This window comes from Etheostoma cragini, chromosome 16 (genome assembly GCF_013103735.1).
Source record: "Etheostoma cragini isolate CJK2018 chromosome 16, CSU_Ecrag_1.0, whole genome shotgun sequence".
NCBI lineage: Eukaryota > Metazoa > Chordata > Actinopteri > Perciformes > Percidae > Etheostoma > Etheostoma cragini.
The window spans coordinates 7,133,696-7,161,230 of record NC_048422.1 but is presented as its reverse complement, the minus strand read 5'-3'; the positions used below and the strand labels follow the sequence as shown (position 1 = coordinate 7,161,230).

The 27,535-nt window shown below is 39.6% G+C and overlaps 2 protein-coding genes across 3 annotated transcripts in view; one reads left to right on the top strand and one right to left on the bottom strand.

The window, feature by feature from the left end:
- The window catches only part of vsig8a (V-set and immunoglobulin domain containing 8a), a 69,196-nt gene that overhangs the window by 11,515 nt on the left and 30,146 nt on the right, over window positions 1-27,535 (bottom strand). Inside the window, exons 1-4 of one of the 2 annotated variants that reach the window (XM_034896639.1) lie at window positions 6,345-6,416; window positions 6,108-6,208; window positions 4,375-4,550; window positions 1,683-1,887 (exon numbers count right to left, since the gene is read on the bottom strand). In XM_034896639.1, coding sequence (XP_034752530.1) covers window positions 1,683-1,887; window positions 4,375-4,550; window positions 6,108-6,201 — 475 coding nt within the window. In that variant the 5' untranslated portion in view covers window positions 6,202-6,208; window positions 6,345-6,416. Of the gene's footprint in view, window positions 1-1,682; window positions 1,888-4,374; window positions 4,551-6,107; window positions 6,209-6,344; window positions 6,417-27,535 lie in introns of those variants that run through there. The other variant, XM_034896638.1, reaches the window with a different exon arrangement.
- si:ch211-127i16.2 (probable flavin-containing monoamine oxidase A) overlaps window positions 12,463-27,535 on the top strand; it is a 39,473-nt gene continuing 24,400 nt past the window's right edge. The window contains exons 1-7 of the mRNA XM_034896637.1: window positions 12,463-12,717; window positions 12,822-12,909; window positions 14,991-15,171; window positions 15,717-15,831; window positions 16,728-16,885; window positions 17,781-17,870; window positions 21,598-21,682. Of these exons, the coding sequence (XP_034752528.1) occupies window positions 12,600-12,717; window positions 12,822-12,909; window positions 14,991-15,171; window positions 15,717-15,831; window positions 16,728-16,885; window positions 17,781-17,870; window positions 21,598-21,682 (835 nt within the window). The 5' untranslated portion in view covers window positions 12,463-12,599. The remainder of the gene's footprint in view (window positions 12,718-12,821; window positions 12,910-14,990; window positions 15,172-15,716; window positions 15,832-16,727; window positions 16,886-17,780; window positions 17,871-21,597; window positions 21,683-27,535) is intronic.

Sequence of the window (27,535 nt, the reverse complement as noted above, 5' to 3'; positions counted from 1 at the left end):
CACATGTAAGTGTCTTCTTCCCCATTTACATAATAAAGCAAGGAATACTCTTCTGCCATATATATATGCATTCCCCGAATCACTCATCTTGCTCAGGGTCATATAAAATACCTCATCTAGAAAATGACTTGTGGGCTCTCAGGGCTGTCGGTTTTCCTGTTAGAATGAAAACAGCTTCAGGCTATCTATCAATATTAGAGTCTTTGCTGCAGATATTCATTCAACAATATGCCCGTTTTCAACAAGGGAGGATTTCATCTGATACAGCTTTGATACCGAGCTGAGTGTTCAGAGTAAACAGTCCTGAGAAATACTTTAGGTCAGACACAAAAAGTCACTTAAAATTCCATCACAGACTATGCTCCATTGAGATTTATTTATTTATTTTTTTTTTTTTAAAGCCCTAGACTCACTTGGACTTTTGATAGTTGCTTGTAGACGATAGTGAAATAACATAGGCTGAGCTAGATGTAGATGCACTGTTTGAGAATGCTATTTTTTTAATTGATTTTGCCATTTGGGTGATTTTAAAGCAAAAAAATCTGTTATATTCAAATGAATTGTACATTATTAGGCACATTGAATAGATTATCTATTGTGTCCATATCAAATCCTCCAACAGAACAACAAAGTATTGCTTTAGCCATTACTGTATCAGATGAACATAAAATTATAATTAAATGTTTTTGGCCTGACAGAATAAAAGTACTGAATCTTTGAACTGAGAAATAAAAAATGAAATCCCTTGATCTGTATCTCTGATTGGTTACCTGAAAACAAATGAGTTGGTCTGAAGTGATGCTCCTTTCAAAAAGAAAATAAATAAATATATATTTTCTTTTTTTTTCTTTTCATTTAATCACAATGCTCAAAACTGTGAAAGCCATCTCTACTGGGACACGTATCTTTTTCAACCGGCAGATTAAGCAAACCTCATGTGTGGGTGCTCCGGAAAATCTAGTATAATCTATATGTATATATATATATATATATATATATATATAGAGATTATAGATTAAGATTATATGGTCAAACACAAATGCACATTTGGATTATGGAACAGTAAATGCTGTTAAACTGTAAAAATAAACAAACAAGTTAAGTTATAGCTTTGGGTGATGTGTTTTGAGATGGAGGAGTAAAATCCATATTTTCAAATTGCAGGGACATTTTCTTTATTAGGCACTCTAGGTAATTGGGGAGATTTGACCTTAAATTGAGGGAGCAACATCTAATCAAAGGATTTTTCTTTTACATAGACAAACCCTGACTGGCAAAACCATTTTAAAAACAACATAGACTGAGAGAGCCATTATCTTACAATACTTCTCACTGACATCAATGTGGCCTTGAAAGAATAACTGACCTCCACAAACCACTAATGGATACACATCATTGTGGTAATGTAGCAGTAGTCTCAAAAGATTAAAACGTACCTGATAGCAGATACACTGAAATTAGTTTTGTGGCAAATTGCAAGTGTAATGCATACTGGCACCTGACAAGGCAAAATGTAACCTTGAAATGTGACCAAATTTGCAACCCAAAATATTAAAAGTAAATGTGTGCAGCCGCATTCTCCTTTAAACCCAACAGGACTTAGTTGTCAAAGGTGATGGACATAAACAATGACATCGGGTGACGTGCAAAACCTTGGTTGCAACCCAATGCCTGAGTCTTACCCAGTACCACCAGTGACACCTTGCGCATGTCCACTCCAGGTGATTTCTTCACTTTACACTGGTAGGTAGCACTGTGAGCAGGTGACAGCAGAGCAATTGAGATTGAAGCGTCACCCAATGAGGGGTCAGGAACAGCAAAGCTGAGCCCTTTTGCAAGAGCGTGGTTGCCATGGATGTATGTAGTGCCGCTGGTATAGGATACAAGCTGATGGAGAACAAAATGAAAAAAGAAAGATTCAACAGAGTCAACCTTGTAAAGACACACCTACCAAACTACAGATGTATAGCGTGTTGCTTTGCTTAACATTTACGAAATGGTTCTGTCTTCACACTTAACAACCTTGTGTCCAGAAATAGCATGCAGATGGTTTCAGCAAACAAGCTGTCATTAACAAACTGTACACTACCTGCTTGGCTAGCTGGTGTAATGGAAAGTAGCAGTTAAAAAACAAGATATTTTTCTTTACTCATGGAAACCATATCAGAGAGCCAGAGAACCGCGTATACTGCAGTAGAGTGACATTGATCAGTATGGACAGAAACAAAGCCCCAAATGAATGCTAATGTTGCTTTTGGGATGATAATGTTGTTACCTGTCTGCTGGACGTGTAAACAGGCAATTGTTTGCTAAGACATTAGCATACAATTTTGTGGTGTGATAATATAGGCACTTTTTGTTTTCCCTCACAACTAAAAACCTTCTGAAGAACTCATTGGCCAAATCCCCAAGTGAGCCGTGAGGACTCACAGACTTAATTGATCTCAAGTGAGTAAGTGTGTGAGGCCATATTGGCTCAGATAAGTATAAATGGGATTGGGACAGCACTTCACAAGATCACTTTGGCAACGCTTCAAAGATGTTGCTGACACTTGCCGGTTTGGGTTTTTTCATTTTAAGTTTGGTGATTTCCACGCGACCAAGGCCCAGGAGACGGCTGGCTGGTTTCAAATTGTTTCAAATTTTTGTTTTACAAGCTGGACAACAGGTCCGGTCCATTCCGTGGTCGTGTGTTGTTCTGTTGTTTACATTTGTAATTTCCAGACGTCCCTATGGTCCATGCGGTGAACGTCACAGTGCTTTGAACTCTGGATAATTCATTTTCCGTGATTCACAGAATTCACAGAAATGGAATTATCCACAGTTCGGTAAGTGTTTACTCAAACCCTCACACCCTTTGAAATTCAACATTGCTAAGACCCTAAGCCCTTACAAATTTCGCGAGAACGCGCACCAAAGTCTGTGAATCCTAACTTTAGGATTGGGCCATTGCAGGACCAGTGTCCAAATTAAGTTCTGCAGGGTTTAATTCTCCCCCCAAAAAAGTCCCTGATCAGATGTTAAAACAAGGAAGTAGTCTAGGATCCATTAATGACCATTTGAGGAAAAAGGGAAAACATTTCTCTTTGTTTGATAGCATTATAAGTAAAGATAGTTGGGTTTTTTTGACTTCCTGACTCATAAAAAAAAAAAAAAAAGACAAAGTGAAGACAATAGATTCGTGCAAGCCAACTACCACAACTGTGAATGAAAAAACAACATTATTTTCCCTATGTTTTACAGGGGTTACGCTCTATGGAGACAAAATCTACCCCTGCAACCACAGCAGGCCTCATCTCATCATGTTGCTTTTTCATATGTCGGAGGTCTAATTTGGACAAGCTTCACACAGTGAAAAGGTGGAAACACAGTTAACGATAGGCTAAAGGAACCTTTTAGTTAAAACTTAAATTTTTTTCCAAGGACTAAAAGGTCCTTGGAATCTTGAATTGAAATGCGACTTATGCTTAGACTTAGGCTTTGTGCTTGTCTGCTTGTTTTTGAGTTTCTCTACCCCGTTGTGGCCAAATATTGATTAAGGTAGATTTAAGTTTGCAGTGGAAAACTATTTTGATCAATTTAAAATAAAGAGCTGGTAAGAGCTGTACTGCTTAAGTGTTTAAATGCACAAAGCATTCAATATGCACAAGAACCTATAATCTGCACTGGTCCCTTGACTAAAGCAGCACGTATTGGACCTAGGCAATCGTGTATTGACTGTGATAAAATCTCTGCTGCCTAAGGGCAGGGACAAGGGGAAAAACATCCTCTCCAGTCTCCAACACTAATGACTCCTTTAAATGAAAAGCCAATTGGATAAATTACTGTGGAAATAAAAAGGTGGTAGGAGTTCCACCACACTCCTGCCTGAATTGTGATTTAGACTTTAGACTAGAATTTGAAGAATTTGAAATGAAGTGGACAATCTCAATAGATTAGTTTAGTTTCATGGTCATGGTCATTATGGTACTGGTCATGAGACCAGCCTTGTATACTGGTTTCTAACCTTTGTGTTATTCTAACAGTGTTCTGAATCCTTCCTCCTCTCAATTTACTGGTCCATAATTTTTTGTTTTCTACAAAGAACTTTGTAATTTGGTACTAATTTTAGGGAAAGATGGCGACAGCATGCAATTGTGCACTTCTAATTATCTAATTCCAAATGCTTGTGTAAGATACACATATACAAGTTGTATTTATTTCCATTTCATTTCAGCAGGTCAAAAATACATGGACCTCCAATTTCTACCAAATGTTAATGGAAATGGGCCCAGGGCATAATGCATTACTGGTGCAGTGGACACACACACACACAATGTTAAGGCCCTACATATAGTACATATGTAATGTGATTTGCACCATTCTGCATCTTACCATCTGATCTTTCTGCGTAGTGTCTGGACTGACCACAGACCATTCAATGTCAAGTACGCCAATGTCAGAAGGGCTCGGTGTGTACCTGCAGCCCAAAGTCACGCTCTCTCCCTCAGCCTTGTGGATAGTCTGCGGACCAGCTGACGTCACCTGCATCCCTCGCACGTATTTCAATTCTTAACAAATTAAAATTAATCACAGACACATGCAATATTAACTGCTATGTAATCCCTCATTGTAATTCTGAATGATACATATTTTCAGGGACATGCACGGGTCTGGGCTATTGTTGCCTGGGCAACAGCCTGTGAATTAAATGTTCATTTCTCTACCATAAGCTGTCTCCAAAGGTGTTTCAGAGAATTTGCCAGTACATCCAACCGGCCACACCACCGTAGACCACACCAGCCCAGGAGCTCCACATCCAGCATCTTCACCTCCAAGATTGTCTGAGACCAGCCACCTAGACAGCTGCTGCAACAATTGGTTTACATGACCAAAGAATTTCAGCCCAATTTGTCAGAAAGCGTCTGAGGGAAGCTCATCTGCATACTTGTTGTCCTCATCGGGGTCTGGACCTGACTGCAGTTCGTCGTCGTAACCGACTTGAGTGGGCAAAGGCTCACATTCAATGGCGTCTGGCACCTTAAAGAGGTGTTCTCTTCACTGATGAATCACGGTTTACACTGTACAGGGCAGATGGCAGATGGTGTGTACGCCGTTGTGTGGGTGAGCGGTTTTCTGATGTCAACATTGTGGATTAACATGGTGGCGGTGGGCTTATGGTATGGGCAGATCCTGAGGCCCATTTTTGTGCCATTCATCCACAACCATCACTTCCTATTGCAGCAGGACAATAAACGGCCCCATGTTGCAAGGATCTGTACACAATTCCAGGAAGCTGAATACATCCAAGTTCTTGCATGGCCAGCATACTCACCGGACATGTCACCTTTTAAACTGGTTTGATAACTGCACGTTTCACAGATTTAGACAGATTTGTGAACAACATTTGAGAAAAATTAACCTTTTGTGTACATAGAAAATGTTTTAGATCTTTGATCTCAGCTCATGAAAAATGGGGGCAAAAACAAAAATGTTGTGTTTTTAATTTTGTTCAGTGTAGTTCTATACAATTTCTTTTGTAGATTAGGGTGTACTCCTGTGTGTTGTAGCAGTGTTTCGCCATTGAGAACGAGGTGGTCGAGCGCTAGCCTCACTCTGTAGCTATGACAGAGAGCTCAGCACACAGGGTGAAAAGAGGAGCTGCAGCGATATGTGGTACAACCAAAAATATATATGTTTACAATTAATACAATACAATTATGGACCTGAAAATGAGCATAATATGGCCATATTATGCCCATTTTATGCTCATGCTTTAAGATCTGGAGATCAGTCTATTAAGAGCCCCACTGTGGAAAAGAAAATGAGCTCAAATCCCTGGAACATTAGGGAGTCAACAGTCATCTGGAGGCATAATCTCCCAGCCTGATTGGACAGACACTGAGTGCCATGGTAACCCCTATGGAAGCTTACACCGCTGAGGCCTATGGCTCAGCAGCGTTCAACAGAGACCAGACATGAGGATCTCAATAAGCATTTATAGAAGGAAACTTCATTAAATGCAATTTCATGAAATACAGTGGAGTGGATTACACAGGGCTCAGTCAATGGACCTGTGCTGTATGTGGGTGCTTGTATTATTGTGCCTTTTGTGTCTGTATTCTTACCTGTGCTCAAGAAACTTGCGGTGCATGACAAGTAGACAAACCACCAGGGCGGAAAGAAAGAGGATCTCAAGTGACTGCAGCTTTTTCTGAACATAGTGATCCTGTTTGAGATAAAAATCATTAGGAGCAGGTGGTTAAAATTACGAGATTATGACACAGACGGCACAGTGCCTTCACATGTACAGAATAAGATGTGAAATGGATTTTAACTGTTGATAAAGTTTCTATTGATACTACCTGAATGCAGATATTACATCCAAACGTCTGGCAATGGAATAAAAAGGTTCAAGCAGCCGTGTGCCACCTGTTCTCGCTTTACAGAGAGCTCCTCCTTTACTTCCTCCTCATTACCTTAAAGCCTTCTGATTGGATGGCTACTTTACCTGTTTTACCGGTTTACAAGAAGTTTCCTTGGTATTGCCATTCAGATGTTAATATTGTCTTTAACACCCTATAACTTTCCCAAATACCGTATGTGAGAACAGTTTGAAATTTACACTCACGGACAACCGCCCCAACCGCAAAAAATAAAATTATGTAAAATTTTAATCAAATGAGATGCAAAAATAAAGAAATTAAACAAAACTGAGTAAGGAAAGTGTGCCAATTTGATGAGACTGATAGTGATGGAAAGTGATTTTCAACATTTTTTTAGATGAAAGTGTCACATTTAAATTAATGGTAAATATTTCCAAGGCCTTCAGCTAAACAACTGCTCTGGTAATGGGCATCCAGTGGTGTATTCTAATGTACTGTAGTGGGTAAACTGTACTGGTTCTGTCTTTGGTGGAGGGGGGGCATGTCATAGTGGGATCTGGGTTTCCTCCCCAGGGAAGTCTTGAGCATCAACAACTTAATTTCCTGTTTTCTGAGACACTTTTATGCACCAGTTTACGGTGGATATGCCTTGTATACCTGTGAAGAACAAAAAACAAAGATAACAATTTTAAATGTATCAAAAATATAATGGAAAGTATGTTGTTGCGTGTCCCTGGGCATTTTTAAGTGGTTGTATGGAATTCATGGAGCTTTCTTAGTGGGTAGCCTATACTGCGTATGCCTGCGTATCACGTAGACTACACCACTGTGGGTATCCCATCATTTTGTTTTTCTGTCATGTAATCACACACCCTCCTGTCAATCTCTTGGAAGCAGCCACTTGGAGGACCACAGTGAGATTGTCTCTGACTGTTTGCATTTTAGCTGACTTCTCTATTGGCTGTTGAAATAGATGACGTCCCTTACGTTCTACGACTTAAACAGCTGCAAGTCTAGACACCAATTATAAGATGACCCCAATTTACTGTGGGAAAAAATAGCCGTCTTATATTTGGACCAGTATGGTACTTTAATATAAAACTAAAGCCATCTGCATCCACCTGCACAAGAAAACACACAGCTACTATAAGCCCCTTTGTTGCATACACAATACACCACACTCTAGCACCTCTTATTTCTCATATGTCTGTGTTTTTGAATATAAAGGAGACAAAGAGAGCACATGAGGTCTCAAGTGACATGAAACTGGTTGTTCAGCCATAAACACGAGCCAGCAAGGTTTGTAAACATTCCTACAGGATGTATAAAGAAAGTACAGCGCTTATCTCTGAGCCAGATCTAAAGGAAAACAGCCTTAAATAAATGAAACCGGTGGGGGTGTCCTTCAGTAGACACATGCTGATGATGGATTAGGGAAAAAAGGATGAAAAGCTTTATCTGCAGTTGTATAAAAATATCAAACACCTTCATGTGAATTTTCTCTTTTAGTTGCCGTATTTATTTCACAAGCTTTGGGCAATTGTTTTGAAAAGCATCTTTATTCATAGCCACCTGCTGATAAAGTTGTCACACACAGAGACAAATCCATCTAAACGCCAGCTAAACTCCTTTCTGAACCCACACACCCACTCTTTTCAAATTTTTGAGCAGTTCAGTTTATTTACACTATTCTGAATACCTGCTTTGAAAAGGGTATTATGGAGAGCAAGTCCATCCCATTCCATTGTCTAGGAATGGGATGGACTTGGCTTGAGGAATTTATATGCTAGTGCTTAAAAAAGCATTTAACTAGTACTTCTCTTTTTCCTGATTCCTTAAATATGAGAAAAACAACAACATTTTAACAAACTGTTCAGGGCATTCTTTTGTAGTGTACGTTACCTGCCAAGCACAAAACAGCAGGTAGACAGTTTGATTAGATTCAACTTTACTGCTGATGGACACAGTAGGTACCAGAACCTGAATCCTTCAACATTGCTAAATAGTAAATACCCATACACGTTTTCAGCAGAAGGAAGTGATTTTAGTTTCTCTTAAACAAAAATAATTCAGCATGGCAAGAAATCCTAATCCAAACACATTTAATGCCACCCTGTCCTATGCCTATCAATTAACTTGGTAGAACCAGCTAATTAGTAACTGCTTATTGGGAAATCAATTATTTAGTTCTAATTTCCAAGAAATTTCAAAGTAGTTGCTTGCTAATTATTACCTACTTACCAGGAAATGGTAGACCTGGGAATAAAGTTTTGGTAATCATGCTTATCAATTCACTTATTATTACTTATTACACATATCGCACTTTCCTGTAAACGTATTAAAAAAATGAACAGCTTAGTATTATCTGCTTGCTGAGAAATAGCAGAAACACCACTTACCATTACATTTGAGGAACTGAAAAATTAAGTGTTACTGTGCTTTTCTGAGGATGCACACACAGACAACACACATAACACACACACAAACACACACACACACAGGGCTAAGCCAGCTACAACACAGGTACCCAATGACTCTCTCAAAGGGCAATACATATGCTTTTAGTGACTGCCAAAGCTCCAGAGTGGAAAAGGTGTGGTTGTCTAACCTCACAGATCGGGGACTATTGGTGCCAAGGGCATCTAACTGATGACCAGTTTCGAGGGTCTAAAATCAATAAATAACATAATGTAGGTGTTGCTTTCAATGTGAGAGAGGGCGGTGTGAAGTGTTGTGGATATGGCATCCTCTGTTGACCCATTTGGTGGTGTCCAATGTGAAAGGTAGGCTGGTTTCGAGTCGAGCCAACACCAGGGGTCTGTTGCACGAAACCAGGATAAGGTATTAAGCCGGGATGTTAAAGTTATCCTGGATGATTTTAGCTTTGACTTGGTGGCACAAAACCAGGTTGAATTACACCCAGCCAAGTAACCATGGAGATTTATTCTCTGTGACTAGCCTGGTCCAGAGCAGGCTAACAATCGGCGGCTGTGACTCAGTGGTAGAGCGGTTGCCTGCCAATCGGAAGGTTGGTGGTTCGATCCCCGCCCCTGCAGTCATTGTCGAAGTGTCCTTGGGCAAGACACTGAACCCCGAGTTGCCCCCGGTGCTGCGCATCGGAGTGTGAATGTGTGTGAGTGTTTACCTGATGAGCAGGTGGCACCTTGTACGGCAACCCCGGCCACAGTGTATGAATGTGTGTGAATGGTGAATGTTTCCTGTAGATGTAAAAGCGCTTTGAGCAGTTGTTAAGACTGGAAAAGCACTTTATAAATACAGCACATTTACATTTACAATCAGGCTAAAATTAAGCCTGGAGTCTCATGTGTTAAATCAGCTGCCGCTCTGAACCAAAATAAACACGTTTAAGTTATTCTGTTGTCTTCTGCATGTGTTTTGCTTTATTTTTTATTAACATACATTACTTGTCACTATTGTTGTCAGGAGTTTGATTTAAACCCCTACTATAGCAGTTGTTTAGATGGTTTAGATGGTTGGAAATGGTTGCACTGGCACCAAGATGCCGGGAGGGTCAGGACTTTTCCCGGTGGGTCGGTAGTGTGTCGAGGATGCTGGGTGTGCGGCCACTGCCCGCGGCTGCTGCCTGGTGTGCGGCTGCTGCCCACTGCCCATTCGTCACACTGGGAAAACCACAATCCTTCTTAATCTTTTTATTTTGGTGCTGTCACTTGTCACAAGAATAAAAAAAAAAACATGAATATGGTTTTAAAGATATGCTCACAGCATGTATTAAAGTCACTCACTTCTTTTTCTATTTTTTGTCCCTTTTTGATTGTCCTGTATGAACATTAATTGTACAAAGATATTTAGAATTAGACATAGGTTATAGAGATTTGTGAATTTGGTTGTAAAACATATTCACGCGTTTTGAATAAGGTTTTGAAATTAAGCCTTTAGTCCTTAGGGTACATTTCCCGAGGAACATTAATTCCCTCTGCTCACTTTTAAGGAAAATAGGCTAAATAATAATACATTTTATTTATTTTGTGCTTTACATGGTAGGCTACTCAAAGACACTTTACAGTAAAACTAGCACATTTATCACATAAAAACAGAAACATGAAACAAGCATATTAAAAGCAATTAAAACACAGTGTAGCCCACAACTTTGTAAAACTGTGACTAGTAGGCTAAGTAGATGTTTTCACATTCTTACACATTCAGTCGGTCCGCTATAGTCTGTTGGGCTTTTTCTCTCCGTTTGATAACAGCCGTATTTCCCTTTCTGCATATGATATGCTTCCCCTCCTCATTTCTTTCCATTAGAAGCTGCTGCTCATTGGGTGAAACATCTGCCGCATGCGTCTTCTCCATTTCTGCATCAGTAAATCTGTGATCGATACCGTGGTCTATTTGAGAAAGCCGTGAACGTGCACTTATCCCAGCTATCTCCGCCTGGCTTGACATAGCTTCACCTGTTCATCCTAGCTCGGCAAACCCGCAACAGATTAAGCCGCGATGAGCGGTTCATACTAGGTCAAGCTGCGCTTTTTCACTTATCCTGGATGTCTCTATTCAACTAACAGGCACCAGCTTCTCCAAACTCTTCATGACAGCTAGCAACTTCACAAGCTGGTGAACTCAGCGGAGCATTTTGCAGCTACATATTTCCCTGCTAAATAGACAAATAAGCAATTGTTCAAGGTATTTTACCCGCTTGGTTCAAAGTTGCATCACCTGACCGCCCACTTACCGCACAACCAGGAGCACACGCACAAGCCTGTGTAAAATTATAGAAATTAAGACCGAACCCGTCTCCGGAACAGTCAAGAGCACACAGTTATACCCTCTACTCAAACTTATCTCAAACCAATGTACGATTTTAACTTTTTTTTAAACATGTTTTTTGCTATTTATCATAGCATTTATCATTAAAAGAATATATTTAACACACAAATATGTGAAACATGTTTTTGTCATAGTAGTTGGACACAGTATACGCATACTGTATACACCAACATGCCAAGTTTGGCATCTCTGGGATGAATGTTTTCTCGAGCTAGAAAACAGATTTAGCGGGGAAAATAAAAAAGACAAGAAAACAGACAAAGCAAAGTTGCGCTGAAATGATTAATACACGAGTCCTAGAATAAACATAGGCCTAACTTCCTACACCTTTTTTTTAAAGAAATTATTCAGTTTTTGGACATTGAGCTGTATATCCTTGACATGTTGTAAGCAAGTGAGAGAAAATGAACCAAAAGACACTTGAGGTGGTAATTATCGAATGATATATTCATTGTTGCAGTTTTTAGGTATTTAACACCCACACACACACACACACACATACACCCCCACACCCACCCACCCACTCACACCCACACACATTAGTGTAAAGTCCAAGTGGATGCTGCTCTACAACCCCCATATATCAAGCCCTACATATACATTTGTGGTATGATTTGCATGATTCTCATTTTGCATCTTACCATCTGAGCTTTCTGTGTGGTGTCTGCACTGACCACAGACCATTCACCTTCCCCACAGACACCATGTGTCACCGCTGTAACAAAAAGAAGATTTAGTAAATTCTGGATTTATTTTTACTGTTCTTTTTGAGGTAGTAAAATGTCTATTATTGGATTAGGGTTTTCTTCCATGTTTCATTCTATATACGTTCTCCAAGCTCAGACCCATTTCTTTTGTGTTTGTACAGTACTGTCTTGTGCCGTACTGGCAACAGCTTGATATTGTTTTGCTAGTGATGTACTATTAATCACTGCAATCTGTGTATCAAATTTAAATTGGCATGGTTGTTTGATCACTATGCCTCAGTTGGAGTTTTTCTATAAAATAAAATGTCTTAATTGTAAATACTGAAATAAATTCAAACAGTTTTTGGCAGATCTTATTTCCTTTAGAGTTAAAGTGTTTAAAAAGACAGTGGATAGCATAGTCCAAGAGAGCATTTTTAGATTTACCACTCATACTAGTATTGCAAACATATTGGTTGCAAATGAACAAGACTTGGCATCTGACAAGGCCTATCCTGTCAAAAAATCAGAAGCCTTCTCCGTGCTTTTACTGCTGGATTTTAGTCTGCTGATTCTCTGCCAAGTAGGTCAGAAGCTCCGTTGTTTGCAGTTCCAAAGAGCACGATTATGAAAGCAGCCAACTCTTTGAAAGATAACCTAATTGATACAGAGAATAGAAGGGAAAAAAGTTGAGATTTCTGTTTCTGACTTCATGGTTTGAAAGCAAGTTGGCACAACAATGACTGCAGAAATTTGGGACGTTATAATTGTTGGTGCTGGACTATCTGGATTGAGTGCAGCTCATTTACTCAGAAAAAGGAATGCCAAGTTGAAAATACTGATCCTGGAAGGAAAAGGTTTGTAAAACTAAAAGCAATTGGTACACAGAAATTATTTAATACTTACTATGGTTATAAAATTGTTGAAAAGAGGTTTTGCTCTAACTAAATTATGTCTGCAGATCGGGTGGGAGGTCGCACAGTGTCCACTGAAATGCCAGCAGCCAGTGGTGTTGATCGCTGGGACTTAGGAGGACAGTGGGTAGGAAGGTAAGCTTGATCAAAAACTACCGAAACAACAAAGAGGAGAAACCAAGAAATGTCATGTTAACGTAACCTTTTAAGATTCACTCCAGTTCCAGAGATCAAGCTTCTAGTAATCAATTGAAAGTCAGTCAGACATTTCACCTTTTTCATTATGTAGTCAATAGTGCAGAAGAACTAAAAGAAACCAGTAGGGCAGAGCATTTTGACCTCAGACAAGCAAGCTTCATCCATACAATTATAGCAAATGTACTTCTTGACGGGCGGCCCGGTGGTGCGGTGGTTAGCATTATCACCAGGCAACGGCTGAAAAGATTTCTAAAGACAATAGACAGACTGAAGGATATACGGCCTAATAGAGGGTTTTTACCCATTATTGTGAAAAGCATAGAATGGCGATGTGTATTGATGTGCATAGAATGGGGATGTACTGTAGGCTGATCCTGTAGTCCCAAGGTCTTTAATTGCAATGTATGCCACAGTACTGCTAATACATTACAAACTAGTAACTTAGGAGTAACTAGGAACTTTTTTATTCAATGGGTTTGTATGTATTTCTTTTCTCCATTTTGGCTGATGTACTTAACGATGTGAAATAATAAGTTTTTCCTGTGGACACCAGCCATGGCGATCCAAAGCAATAAGCAAATAGTCACTACAGAGTATGTCAGGCATGTAGAATGTAACTTGGCATTTTTGTTTCTTTTCAAACTTAACAAGTGTTCAACACTTGTTATGTTCTCACTTCTCATGCTCACTTCTCTTTCAAGTTCTAGTCTGTAACACCCCTTGTTATGTGCATTGTCTCCTTGGTGCTCCAACATTCCAATCAGAGGCCTGTACTACAAATCAACATCAACATGCCCTGGATTTCTTTCAGTTACCCTGCTTCACTAACCCTAACAACCGCGGTCCAGCACAACCTGTATCAAGACGGTGGTTAACAACTAGTTCAGTCAATCCAGGGTTTCCCAATGCAGCGGCGTGTGCATTCGCATAAAACCAATCGCAAAAATCTACCACAGCTTCATATTTTTCATAACAGCAAACTATAATTCTACATAAATATGAAAAACACACAGGTTTTACAGGCAAAATGCAGTTGCTGCTTCCTAAAACAGAAAGGAAAGCTGGCAAAAAAAAGCTGATGCTGGAAATAAACTTTTTTTGCTTTTGCTTGGAATTCTGAGTGCAAATAAAAAATATCAAAACATTATTCAAATGAATGCATTGGCAACACACGGCTCAAGAAACCAAACTATACATAATACCGTAGGCTAAACTCACTAAGGCAACATTTGAATTTGTTTTTATATTTTTTAATTTAAGGGAGAAATCATCATCACCAAATACAATTCAAGTAATCATCTCTCTCTCTTTTTGTCTCTCTCTCTCTCTCTCTCTAAGTACTGATTGGTCAGTAGGCTGTGCTTTTACACCCGCTGGCCTCTAATCTCCAATTTAACCTGCTCCCGACCAGGTTAGGTGTTCAGCTTGAATTACCACGGCAAGTTAACCCGCTAACAATTGATCCACTGTCGTGATACAGAAAACCCTGGGTTGAACCTCAAGTTACCTCAATAACGCCAAATCTTGATTTGTAGTTCAGGCCTCTGAAGTAACCCACCTTATACCTACCATTTCTCATAGGTTTTGGAGGAATGGTTGTTTAATACCTCAGCTCAAGTCCTGTTTGAAAAAGGAGGTTTATAGGAAATTCCAGTCAGGATTTTCACCACGTCCTGGCAGAGACTCTTCTGACCAAAGTAAAAAGCTCTCACATATTTGTATAGGAGCTGTCTAGTTGGTCTGCTACAACCTGCAGTCAACATGTGAAGTGCACTGATCAAGAGCCCTTTGATGACAGTTTCATTGAAAGAGGAGAGAGCATCTCTCAGATGCTTTATGTCTATATTTTGGCAGATATTCCAGCTATTTAAGGACTCACTCAAGCAATGTTGCAGCTCACTTTTCTAAACACAGAATAAATGCATTTTTTTATTTTCAGCTGAAAGTGTCGCAACATTACTACATATTGAATCACTGTAAACATATGCATCATGACGATGGCTCATTTTCACTTTCAGCACCCAAACACATATCTTGGAGCTCATAAAGGAGCTGGGCTTAGAGACCTTCCCACAATTCAATGTTGGCAAGAAAGTGCACCACATGGGAGGGCCAGGTGCCAAAGTTCGCACTTATAGAACCAGTATCCCTGCTCTGTCCCCAGTGGTGCTAATGGACCTCACCCAGATTCTGTGGAAGGTGAGACTGCAGACTTACACAACAATATCCTGTACTTTCAATTGTGTTCTAAATAACCCCAACTCCCAGTGGTCAAATATGATACAAAGCTTGGATCGGTTTAATTAATTTTCTGCTGCATGTGTACCAAGAACAACATGATACACAGCAGATATCAGCAGATATATACAATATGTCTTTACAGGCCAGTTTTTACAACAACATATTTTTGTATTCTGCTTTGTTGTCCAATATCCTTACCATGCTGGGATCAATAAAAAGTTACAAATGGATGTGGTAATGGTATTTTACATTAATGCAGTGTGCTGTTGAATTATGACAAGAGTATATTTATTACCCATCAAAGTACTGCGAATGTATCTGCCCAGGAGAAGTGCTTAGAGTAGCAATGGGAAATAGAAATTCAAGGGGATTGCCCTGTCAGAGTCATGTTTGGCAGTCTCTAAACAATCTTTTGTTTTTATCTGTATCAATGGGATGCTTTTGCATCGCTGTGGTAAAGTATCATGTGTGGGTGTGTTGTGGTGACTGTGCTTTGCTCTCAGATTAACAGATTGTGTGCCACAGTGTGCATCAAGGATCCTTCGAAGACTCCCAATGCGGTTGAACTGGACAGCATGACCCTGCACTCGTACATCGAGCAACATGCTTGGACTTCAGGTCAGAAATGTAAAACAAAGGAAGACAAATATGAGCGGAGGTCCAAAGTTTGGCTCTGATCCATAACAAGCATGGCAAAGTAAATGGTAGTAGTACACATAAGCTAGTAGCAGTTGCCATGCCTAAAAGCTCACAATGCAGCAGGTGAGGTGTTGATCACCATCTTAGCTTTTTAGCATGCTAACATTTGCTACTGTGCAAATTAACTTTCTGAGAATCTTTTTACCCGTCATTTAGATGATGCTTTTATCCAGAGCAACTTACAATTGCTAGGTCACACGCCTCTGGAGCAACTAGGGGTTAAGTGTCTTGCTCAGGGACACATTGGTTGACGTATCACAGCGGAAATCAAACCCAGATCTCCCACACCAAAGGCATGTTTCACATCCAGTGAGCCGTCACCACCACAATCCTGAAAGCATGTTCCAATTATCATGACATTACAAATTTCCATCCAATATTTGTGGATATATTTCATTGTGGATCAATGTGGTTCTGCCATCGTTGGAGCAAAGCTAACAGAGTTTGTTGTCAGCGCATTAATTTTCTAAGTATAAATTGTCACTCATGCCTAGATTTATATGCCAAACCAAATACATTGCAGCATCAGATTTATTGAGTGCAGGCAACAAAAGCATATACATTTGATGATATAATTACTGAAAAATCATCCTATCTACTGTCTCTGTTAACTATACCCTGTCCTTAGTTCATTGATTGATCAATGGTACAATGGTAGACCTTCATGGCAGGATAAATTGCGTTTTTTAGACAATGCACTGTATATTGGTTAGCTAATGGTATAAAACTAGGCAGGACATTATCATTGTACAGGAATGAATAATATTACTGTAAGTGTGAGAGAAGGAACTACAATATATATGCATTCATTCCAGAACTAAAAGAGGAGATGGGACTGTGTAGCAGGCCTGTCTTTGGCATGGAGCCATCCCAGATGTCCTTCCTATTCTTCCTCATGTATGCTGCAGCAGCTGGAGGGGTACTGCAACTGCTGGAGAGTGCTCCAGGTTCAGCTCAAGAGCTCAAGATAAAGGTACACAGCTCATCTCCTTCCCCAGACTGCATGTTGCTGACTTGAGTGCTTGAGTTTTTTTAAAACTGGAGACCTCATTGGATGTTTTCTCTAAACTAAAACTTAGCAACCTCAACACAGTCTGCACATCTCGTTCAAGCCCTGTCCCAGCAAACATTGTTTTTTTGTCCTAGACGCTTCATCGATTGGAGAGTTTAAACACATTTTTTCCCTCAGCACAAAAGTTATGGTTTCATACCTTTCTATTTGAGTTATAGCTTCTGAACCTTCTGTGGTGGAGTAAAGGACCTGAAACAATATGAAAAATATCACATCCAAACCTACGTATTTGCACATTTCCTCCTCTTTTTTCATCTGCCGCTATTTTCTTGCTATGGCATTTCAGCTATATATCCTGAAGGAGTTAATGTGTAGCAACGTGAACATGGCAACAGCCCATATGTAAAAAAAAAGCAGCAATTAAATGTGCAGAATCTTATCTGGTACAACTCACCTCTGCAATTGTGTTTTATTTTGTTCTTTCTTAAACAAATTTTGAATGTAATTCTATCTAAAAATTTTAGATTAATGTCAGAACTCTATGTATTTCTCCTTCATGCTATTCAATCACGCTTAGATTCAGCTTTTATTTAGTTTTCATGATTTTTAAATATGGTTTCTCACATTAACTGTAGTCCAAAAGCCAAACTGTTATCAATGTAAAGTAACGTTTTTTCTACCATTGGAAATGTATTTGCAAATGCATTTAAATCCTAAAATAATACAATTATCTGCATGGCTGACTAGACACATCAAGGGGTTTGTGGTTTTATGAGTTGGGTGAAGAAACCCTTTAAAGCACTCTGCCCATACAGGGTACCAATTGATTTGAAGTGTAGTATCTGTCTCTCCACAGGGAGGCACCCAACAGCTTTCTCAGTGTCTGGCAGACCGCGTCGGGTGGAAGAATGTCCGGCTGGGTTCTGCTGTGACGGCCATATGGCAGGTAGAGTACAGTAACAGCTCACTCAGGGATTGATGAGGCGGGACACAGAGATAACAGCTTCCTCAGTGGGGAAACAGGCCGTCTCCTGTGAAGGCACTGTCTGTTCTGCCTGACTGTCTTCCTTATCCACAGCTGAGAGACCGAGAAGGCTCCATGCATCCCTTATGTGTAGAGCTCTACCTCAATAATTGTTTATTTCTAAGTATTTTGGTTTTGGACATTTGGTGGGACAAAATAAGCGCATTGAAGTTGTCACCCCGAGCTCTAGGGGAATTGTGAGGAATATATTTTCAAACTTGATATTTTTACACTTTATTAGAGCTAAAACAAACTACAACGCTAGTTGATTGGTGAACTAGTGAATCAACAGAAAGAACAGTCAACTATCTTAATAATTGATCACTTAATTGTTTTTTTAAAAACATTTTAATGATTTAAACGTTTAAGTGTCCAAATCCACTTTTGCTAGTTTGATCAAAAGGGTTGTGCTTATTGTCTATATTAATCATATGTGTGTTTGGGCGTAACATGCAATTAACCAATCAGAGTGTCATCTCCCGTTCTCTTCAAAAGCCAGGCGAGTTTTTGCCTTGGTGCGTTGCGATTATGGTGATAGATTTGCACCGTCATATTTTTATTTGTAATCTTTGCTGCTGTGCTTCCCTGTGTGTGTGTGTAACAAGCATAGTGTGTGGGCGCTGTGCACGAGCCTAGGAGCAATTTACTAATTTGCTGTTAAAATAAAAATGACCTTAGACCAGTTTTTCCGCTGCTTTAAGATGGGTGTAAGCCAAGAATTCACCTGAACACACCTTCCTGCACGCCCATGGGTGTAGTTAAACTTGCTATTTAAACAAAGTGGGCGCTGGACGGCAAACTGACGACCACGTCGGTCTTCATCTAGCAAAGACACTTGCGTCTGGCTTTGCGGCACTGCGTCAGGTGCAAGAAATGTCCCTTAGACTGGTAAAACACACCATTTCAAGAGGGCAGCACATTTTGAAATTAAGATGAGTATTTTTTACTTTTAAACAGTAAAGAAAATAATTGGCAGAATAATTAATTAAAAAAAAACATTTTTTCAGCTATTTTTAATTTAGTCTTATTCTTAGTCTTGTGCCAAATATCCTTGTTAGTTTTAGTCATATTTAGTCTTTCACATATGTTTTTTTGTTTTTTCAACTAAAAGTCTCGTCATTTTAGTCTAGTTTTAGTCAAAAGAGGACTCAAGGTATCTTAGTCAAGTTTAAGTCAAAACATTTTAGTCTCTATTTTAAATACTTATTTCAGAGATTATTTCTGATAGCCATTTCATTCAAATAGGGTTTCACACATCTAAAATGTTGGTTAAATGTCATAATTACCTGACAAACAGAATCTGTTTTGATTTTGTTGAATGCAGTTTTGTTAAACGTGTCTGGTTTTATATCAAGTTTCTTCCTTCATTGCGTATACAACCATTTACAGACACATGTTAGATAAGAGCCAGGGCTCCTGGGCTCTACAGCACCTTGTTACACAGACACATGTTAGATAAGAGCCAGGGCTCCTGGGCTCTACAGCACCTTGTTACACAGACACATGTTAGATAAGTGCCAGGGCTCCTGGGCTCTACAGCACCTTGTTACACAGACACATGTTAGATAAGAGCCAGGGCTCCTGGGCTCCTCAGCACCTTGTTACACAGACACATGTTAGATAAGTGCCAGGATTCCTGGGCTCTACAACACGTTGTTTTGTTGCCAGCAGTTGCATACATTTCTCCAGCCGCTCTGCAAGCTGTTTAACAGCGTCTTCGCCAGAACTCCTTTCCTTGCCCGGGGCCGGGGCACATCGCTACGTACTGTAGCGGCTTCTCCAGCAAGCTGAACCGGGCACCCCCACCCGGGCTGCATCGATACCTGGATGTGTGACGGCTAGATGAAAAAAGTGGACCGGCCGAATCTCTAGATGAGCCGCAGCTGATTGATCCGTGCTTAGTGTGGAAAAAATACCGAGAACCAAGCGATTGGCCTGTTTGGTACAGGAACACGCTCCAAACGGGCACTGCACAAATGTTTTTAATTAATGTTTTAGTCTTCTCTTTTTCACCAAAAATAATGCATGTTGATTTAGTCTTAGTCAGCATTTTGGACATTGGTGCAGTCTCGTCATCGTCTTGTCTTTGTCATGGGAGAAAAAAGGTCATTGACAAACATATTTAGTCTCGTCTGACGAATGTAACACTATTAGTTGCAGCCCTACATTATGAACAAAAATGAAAAGCAAATCGTATAAATTAATATTTAAAAGTAAAGTCATTTTTGCTGTACTCCCCAGTACACTGCAGTAATATTAAAAATAGTTAGGAGAAAGGGAAGAAAAAGAAGAGTATGATGTGCAGGGTCACAGGAGGCAAGCCTGTCCCAGCATGCATATTGTGACAGGCTGGGCACAACCTTGACATTTTGCCAGTCTATCACATGGCTAACACATGTTGACAGACAAGCACTCTCACATTCACAGTTCCGGGCAATTTAGAGTTTCCAGTTCGCCTTAGCTGAACCAGAGCACCCAAAAGGAAACCCACACAGGCACAGGGAGCACATGCAAACTTCACAGCCGGCCCGGTGGGAATTACACCCAGGACCTTCGGTCAGCAAGGCTGTATTGCCCTAATGCTTTCAGAAAAAATATATATATAAAGCAGTATTTTAGCTTCTTTGAGACTTTGGGGAAAGCTGAGAAACCTTTTAATTTGAAAAAGTCAACTGTTTCTGCCCCAAAGGGCGGAGGAACGGTACACTAGTGCTGGACGCTATGAACTCCAAATTACAGAGGGGCGTCACTGTTTTAATGCCTTGTGAATAAAGATAATTTTTTTTTAAACAATCCTAGAGTAACTAGGGATCCAGTCAAGAGAGCTAAAAATACAATACATTTAATTTCTAATTTTTAGCATCCAAATTTATCTAGCTGTCTTACAGTCTCAGAGGATAGGAGCTTTTGTATGTTACACAGTGATGTTTTGTGGTTGGTGAGTTTTAATTATCACCAGCGGCTTAAATGTAGTGCATGTGAGACCAAGGGAGCTAGCAAACCAGACTGCAGTGTTTTAGAAAGCAAGTAATATACAGTAGAACATCACCATTTCATTTAAGTACCTTTTAAAGTTTATTTTACCAAATCGTTTACATTAATTACTACAGCAGCCCATTCTGTTATAGTACATTGTCAGAATTGACATCCATGAAAACACAAAACAGCATCTAATAGACTCAATTTTAAAACTAGGCCCCATGTATAAATATCTCCTAAGAAGCTGGATTTCCTTTACTGTTTAATACATGATTAATGAACACAACAGCGTGTCTGGATATATACTGTATGGTATTTATTGATGCTTGTCATGAACCAATACATCAAAGCCTCAAGGTTAATGCATAAACATATTACCACACAGTTGCTTTAATTGTATTAGGAATTGCAGAATTTAACTCCGAAGAAGTAATCATTTAGCCAATATAATTTCAAATAGGCACAGTTTCATACTTATGAAAATAAGGGGACAGCTAATGGAAAGAATTAATGCAAAGTAATTAACTTAAATAGAGTTTGTGCGTACCGTATTTGAAATAAATTGTGTCCAAAATCAGTCAGCCAATCCCACTTCCAAACAACAACACCGCCAGAGAAGATGTCCTTGCTTATTAAATAACACTGTATTTCTGTGAATGTGTTTCAACAGGATGCTAAGTGGGCCAAGGTCACAACCACCACCAACACCTTCTTGTGCAGAGCTGTGATTGTCACCAGCCCCCCTCACTTGGCAGGTCAGTGTGCGTCTTCCACCTCTGTCGACTTGCGAAATGAAATTCTCACTGATGCAGAAGGCAAATAACCTCCTCACTCACTACGTCACTCAAATGTGGCAAACTGTGCATCCATGCAGATACATCTTTAATTTTCCTAAATCTTTTTAGCTCTGGGGTGTGGCAGTCACTTCGGTTGAAGTAAATTCTGTCTGAGGTCGGGTCTGGGCTGAGGAATGGCCAGGATTGGATTTTGAACCAGGCCAAAACTTTAACTGGGGGCTAATGTGACATTTGTTATGGTTGGCTGTGAGAAGTTGAAAATGACAAATACGTCATTACTGACCTCTCTGCAATCGAGCTACAGAGGAGCGAAAAATATGGACCCCTGCAGTAAGTGTTGCTTTTCTCAAGAAGCAGAACGTTTGAGCTGAATAACGTAGCATTTAAAGCATACCATGTTAATAATCAAACTTTGAAGTAGGGCTGCTGCATTATGGAAAAATATTATTATCACAATTATTTTGGTCAATACTGAAATCCCGATTATTTAACATGACAGTGAAAACACCTTGAGCTGTGAAATTTCCCTTAAAATGTCCCATGACATGGTGCTTTTTGGATGCTTTTTCATAGACCTTAGTGGTGCCCTAATACCATATCTGAAGTCTCTTTCCCAAAATTCAACATTTGTGCAGAATTACCCCCACCCCAAACCGGTTGAGGCAGATGACCGCCCACCCTGAGCCATAGTTCTGCTTGAGGTTCCTGCCTCTTAAAGGAAGTTGTTCCTTGCCTCTGTCGCCTAGTGCTTGCACTTGGTGGGAATTGATGGGTTTCTGTGAATAAAATCACAGAGTATGGTCTAGACCTGCCTTTTTATGAAAAGCGCAATGAGATAACTGTTATTGTGATCTGGCGCTTTTTTTTAAATTACAGCCACTAAATCCAGTCCCACAATGAGCTTTACTAAGTATGTGCCATTTCTGAGTCTGTAGCTTTTGAGGAGGGGGGAAGGGGACCTTAACCAACTGCTTCTTTGCTTGTTATCTGGGCGGACAGAGCAGATACCTCATAATTATGACCTCATAAGGGACAAAATTCCAGATCGGTCCATCTGAGCTTTCATTTTCTCAAAGACAGAACAGGATACCCAGGGCTCAGTTTACATCTATCACTATTTTTAGCCACTGGGGGACTATAGGCAGGCTGGGGGAACTCATATTAATATATAAAAAAGTCACATTCAAATGCCATGGGACCTTTAATCCTTTTCCCAAAAAAAACAAAAGACTCTCGATAAGTCTGTTTTTGTGATCTTTAGAGACAAAATCGTAATCGCGATTAAAATCTTGATTAATTGGACAGCCCTGCTTCAAGGACTTATTTATTTAACAGCATACCTTACTGAAAGTATAATGTGTTTACTCTGTTGTGTGGCCAGCAATGTGAAATTGATATCATATTGTGCCAGTGAGTTACAAAAAAAATCATATCCAGCCCTCAAATAGAATCCACTTTTTTCTTGTCAGAAAATAGAAATCCTGCATTCCAACTTACCATCAACTGCAGGGTAAAACAGTGGGTGACTGTTTGGCTGGTGCTTGTCACGTGTGGGACACATACAGTACCAAGACTTGCTAGTTCTTGCCAGGTTGAAGAGGCCGAAGCTGAATCTGAAGCTGGGGGCTTGCATTGGATCTGTGCCTGTTTATACTAAGCTGGCAACAGATCTGTCAGTCAAAGCCTCATACTCAGAGCCATGGACCATGGCCAGGATCCTTAATGAGACAAGTTTGGGAGCAGTGTTGAATGGATTGCTCTGGCTTGGAGGCCACAGTGCCACGCTTTGGCCTTAAGTCACTGTGGGGAGACTGACAGGGACTTTCAAAAGCCAAAGTCAGGCCAGTGATTGAGACGTCACCTCTCCCAACAAGAGTCAGGGAAAAATGAAACGATTGCTGCTTGTTTAATTTTAATTTTTCGGAAGTGGGTGAAGTGGAGCAGCTTTTGAGTTAGGGGGAGTTGGGAGAGTTGGGGGAGAGGGCTTGAATTTTGATAGTGACTCCTGATGACTCCTCCTTTGGACAGCTAAAGTATAAAGCATTGTTTTCCATAACTTCACATACTTTGTTTCTTCTTTTACGGATGTTTGTTTCTGACATTCCTGACTCCTTTTCAAGACAATTTCCTTTTGAGTTAATGAATGGGTAGATGGATTAATTAACAAAGAGATTAATATTCTTTGGGGTCCAAGCACTGCATTGACACACACACAAAAGCAAATGCTGGATATGAGCAGTGTGTTTCCCAATATATCACGTCCGTCCTGTTCCTGGCTTCTGGATTTATCTCCCGATTCATCCATCCATCTTTTATAATGAGTTCCGTCAATTTTTTCCCCTCCTTTTTTTGTTACCACTTCTCTCACTCACCTCAATGATTTATGAACTGTTTGGTTTCACTGCATATGAGATCGCTATGCATAAAAAAAAATGAGCTTGGAAATGGGAATTCTGGCCATGTGCTGAATTTGAAGATGTGGTTGAAGTATGTGCATATATCAGTTGGTAAAGAGGCCCCTGTGTATATTCATTTTGAAACAGCATAGTAAAAACAACCTAATTAAGTTTGCAGAGCATGTAGTTGGAGTATAATGCAATTAGGCGTACTGTCTAACATTCAACAATATTTACAGAGACAGCTCTGCAGTTACTAAATTAACATTTTGTTTCAATGTGTTTTTTCTGTCTCTCTGCATCAAGCAGAAAGTTCCTGGCAGAGCATGCTAACTGTCTTGCTGTGTGTGTGCATATGTGTCTATGTGGCCATATGCAAGTATATTTATTGGTAAGTGGGTGAAGCAAAAGTTCTTGTCGTCACTTGAAAAAGTCGTTCCTAACTAAAGGGGGATTTCATCTGATTGCAAGGGAACCTGACAGGCAGATCAGCAATGCTATAAGTGATGTTGCCATTTATCTTCTCATGGAGGAGGAGCTGCTCTAATGACAGCAGGCTTGGGCAGTGGCGAGGAAACTATTACATCTGCGAATCACGGTTTAGTGCAGAGGTTTGTTTACAATAGTAGAAAACAGGTAAGCAGTGCATTCACATTGATTCGCCAAGTGACACTGTGAGCCAGGATTCTAGGCCAGCATCTGCTGTGCTGTGAATGAGCTAATGGAGCCTCATTTAGGGAATAAACATGAAGTGGGAGCTGAAGTGATTGTGAAGATAACTAACACACTGTGATTTTTATCTTGCTGAACTTAAACTCTGTGGAAATGAATTGAGCTATCTCTGTGTATTATGTGTGTGAGCAGAAAAATATACTATATACTATATAGTATATACTATACCATTCAGCAATGGAAAATGTTAAAATCTTAAAATAGGACATACCTTTCTCAAGCCGGAAAATAAGGGCATGTGGCTAATGGATGTTGATATTTGAGAGTTTTCTAAGAAATTGATAAAGATGTATTTTCAGCTTATTGTTTTTTGAGAATTTTTTGTTGTTTTGAATATTACCTGTTAGTACTATCTGGTGGTCAGACTTTGAGAATTTAGGAACAATATCACCGTCACAAAATAATTTTCTAAATAAAACTACCGGTATTATTACAAAAATAAAGTGTGTCTAAACGGCAACAATTAATAATAACAAAATAAGCCTTTATAATGAATGAATAAGAAATAATTAATCTGCTTCCAAGTCCAACTTGACTCTTTGGCAGCATAACAGTGTGCATGTAAGATTCCATCACTTTTAGTAAGAAGCTGATTTTTTCAGGGCCCTGAGTAGTCAAAATGAAATGCATCTTTTGTTTGTGGTCCACCAGCTATATTTATATTGGTCATTTATTAATAGAAGATTTAAAGCCATCCAATATTAAACCTCAGTTAAATTAATTCTAAAACTAATGAGGGGAATTTAGCCAAAAGGGTCATCCTCCTTGAGTCTATTTTTAGTCCAGACCAACAGGAGAAATTATTAAGTAATGTTGGAACTGCAGTGTGGGGAGAGATGGGGGAGGGTGTCTGCTGCTCCTACCGAGCCCTTCAATTTCAATAAGTGTCAAGGGGCTACGTACGTAATTCAATAAAAGATCTGTGATGTAACTTGCCCATACATACAGGAATCCATCTTTAACATTTGGATTAAGTGGTTAGTGAATAGTGCTGCCGATTTCTGATGGCCCAACAGATTTATGACCGTGAAGGCCATTTCTTTTTTTTCTCTTTTTCTTTGCTATTCATCTGTCATTTCTGCCTCATCCTTTTGAAGTGACCTTCTATATGGATACCTGTCCACAGTTATGGTATAAGAGGTTCCTACATCTTTTTGTTTCATTAAAACAATGACATTAAAGTCTAATGTGAAGGCTGAAAAAAAATAAAACATGAAAACCACTTCTCTTTTCACATGATCATTATCTCAGCCACACCTAGCAAGAGGCTGTGTGTGTAATTACTTCTTCTTCTCCTCCACACAACAGGCTGTTACATCATATATTGTGTACTGCTCTATTAGGGTTTTTTTTAGGATAAAAGAGACGATCCAATTTCACAGCACATGCAGGCACAGCGATGGACTAAACTTCCGCTCTAGCTAGCTTTAGCTTTTTTCACACCTTTCAAAGTTTCTTTGCACCGCTCTTCCTAAGATGGTATTTGGAAGCTGCATCTTTGAATCATTGTCCCTTTTGATGTTACGTCTTGATTTGAGTGGTTTTCATGTTTTACTTTTCTCATCCTTTTGACAGTCAAAAGGCACTGAAAGTGCCTGTGCGCTATGTTGAAAGTTCAGAGTGAGAACGTAATGGACATTTTAAAGCCGAAAGCTGCCACAGATGTCTCACAGGTCAGTGACAGAGGAAATTGAGAAAGCAAGGTCAACATTTTCCAGGAGGGCAGTCACACAATGGAGTTAGAGAGGATTTAAATACCACAGTATTCTGAAGGGGAAAGAAAAAAAGAGAATAAGAAAGACAGAAAGGAGTTAAAAAGACTGAAAAGAAACCACTCTGGGGGAAGCCATGTTCTTGGTCAGAGTGTTAAAGGTCAGGAACCAGCAATTGTGCAGATTGCTCCGAAGCCATAAGACACCCTTGCACTTGCAGCTGTTTTCCAAAGATGATAGAATGCAAAAAACAGTCTGATGAACTGTCAAATGGCACAGCAGTGTCCTTAAGGGGGAACTCCATGTCTGAGTCCAGGATAAACAATGTCCTTTTTTGACATGTAAATTTCATCCCCTCTGTGCAAATTATAAAGCGAGAATTCTTTGACTCAAGTAATTCATATAGGATACTGATTGCCATCATACAGATTGTTCATATAATTCTAAAAATATAGCTTGCTATGAAAATGCATAAATTAATGATTAGGTTGTAATCAAGTCAAAGGTTGTGTAGTTCTGCATATTTAAAAAGCCAAATGGTTGGACCATGTAAATAATACATGCTGTATGTAAACATTAATAATTGAGAAGTTGCTGCAACATTAGTCTGCAAATCAAAAGAACAGTCAATCAGAGTTATGCTAGTGGGGGATTCTATTCTTTACATTTTGATAGATTAGTGCAAATGTGCATATGTGCAAAAAGTTGTCAAACACTTTAGAAATAACCATGCCATCCAAGCATCCAGTTATGTCCAATTCTTTATACTTTATATAGGCCTATCAATGGTATTTTACCAAATACATGCAAAACTACTAACATTCCCATCATACTCATCTGTACCTAATAACAAGCAAATGTTAGCATGGTAAATATAATACATACTCAAAATCAGCCTGTTAGCATTTTCCTCTGGAGCACGCCAACATGCAACAGCTCAAAGAACCACATAACATGTGGTCCTTTGAGCT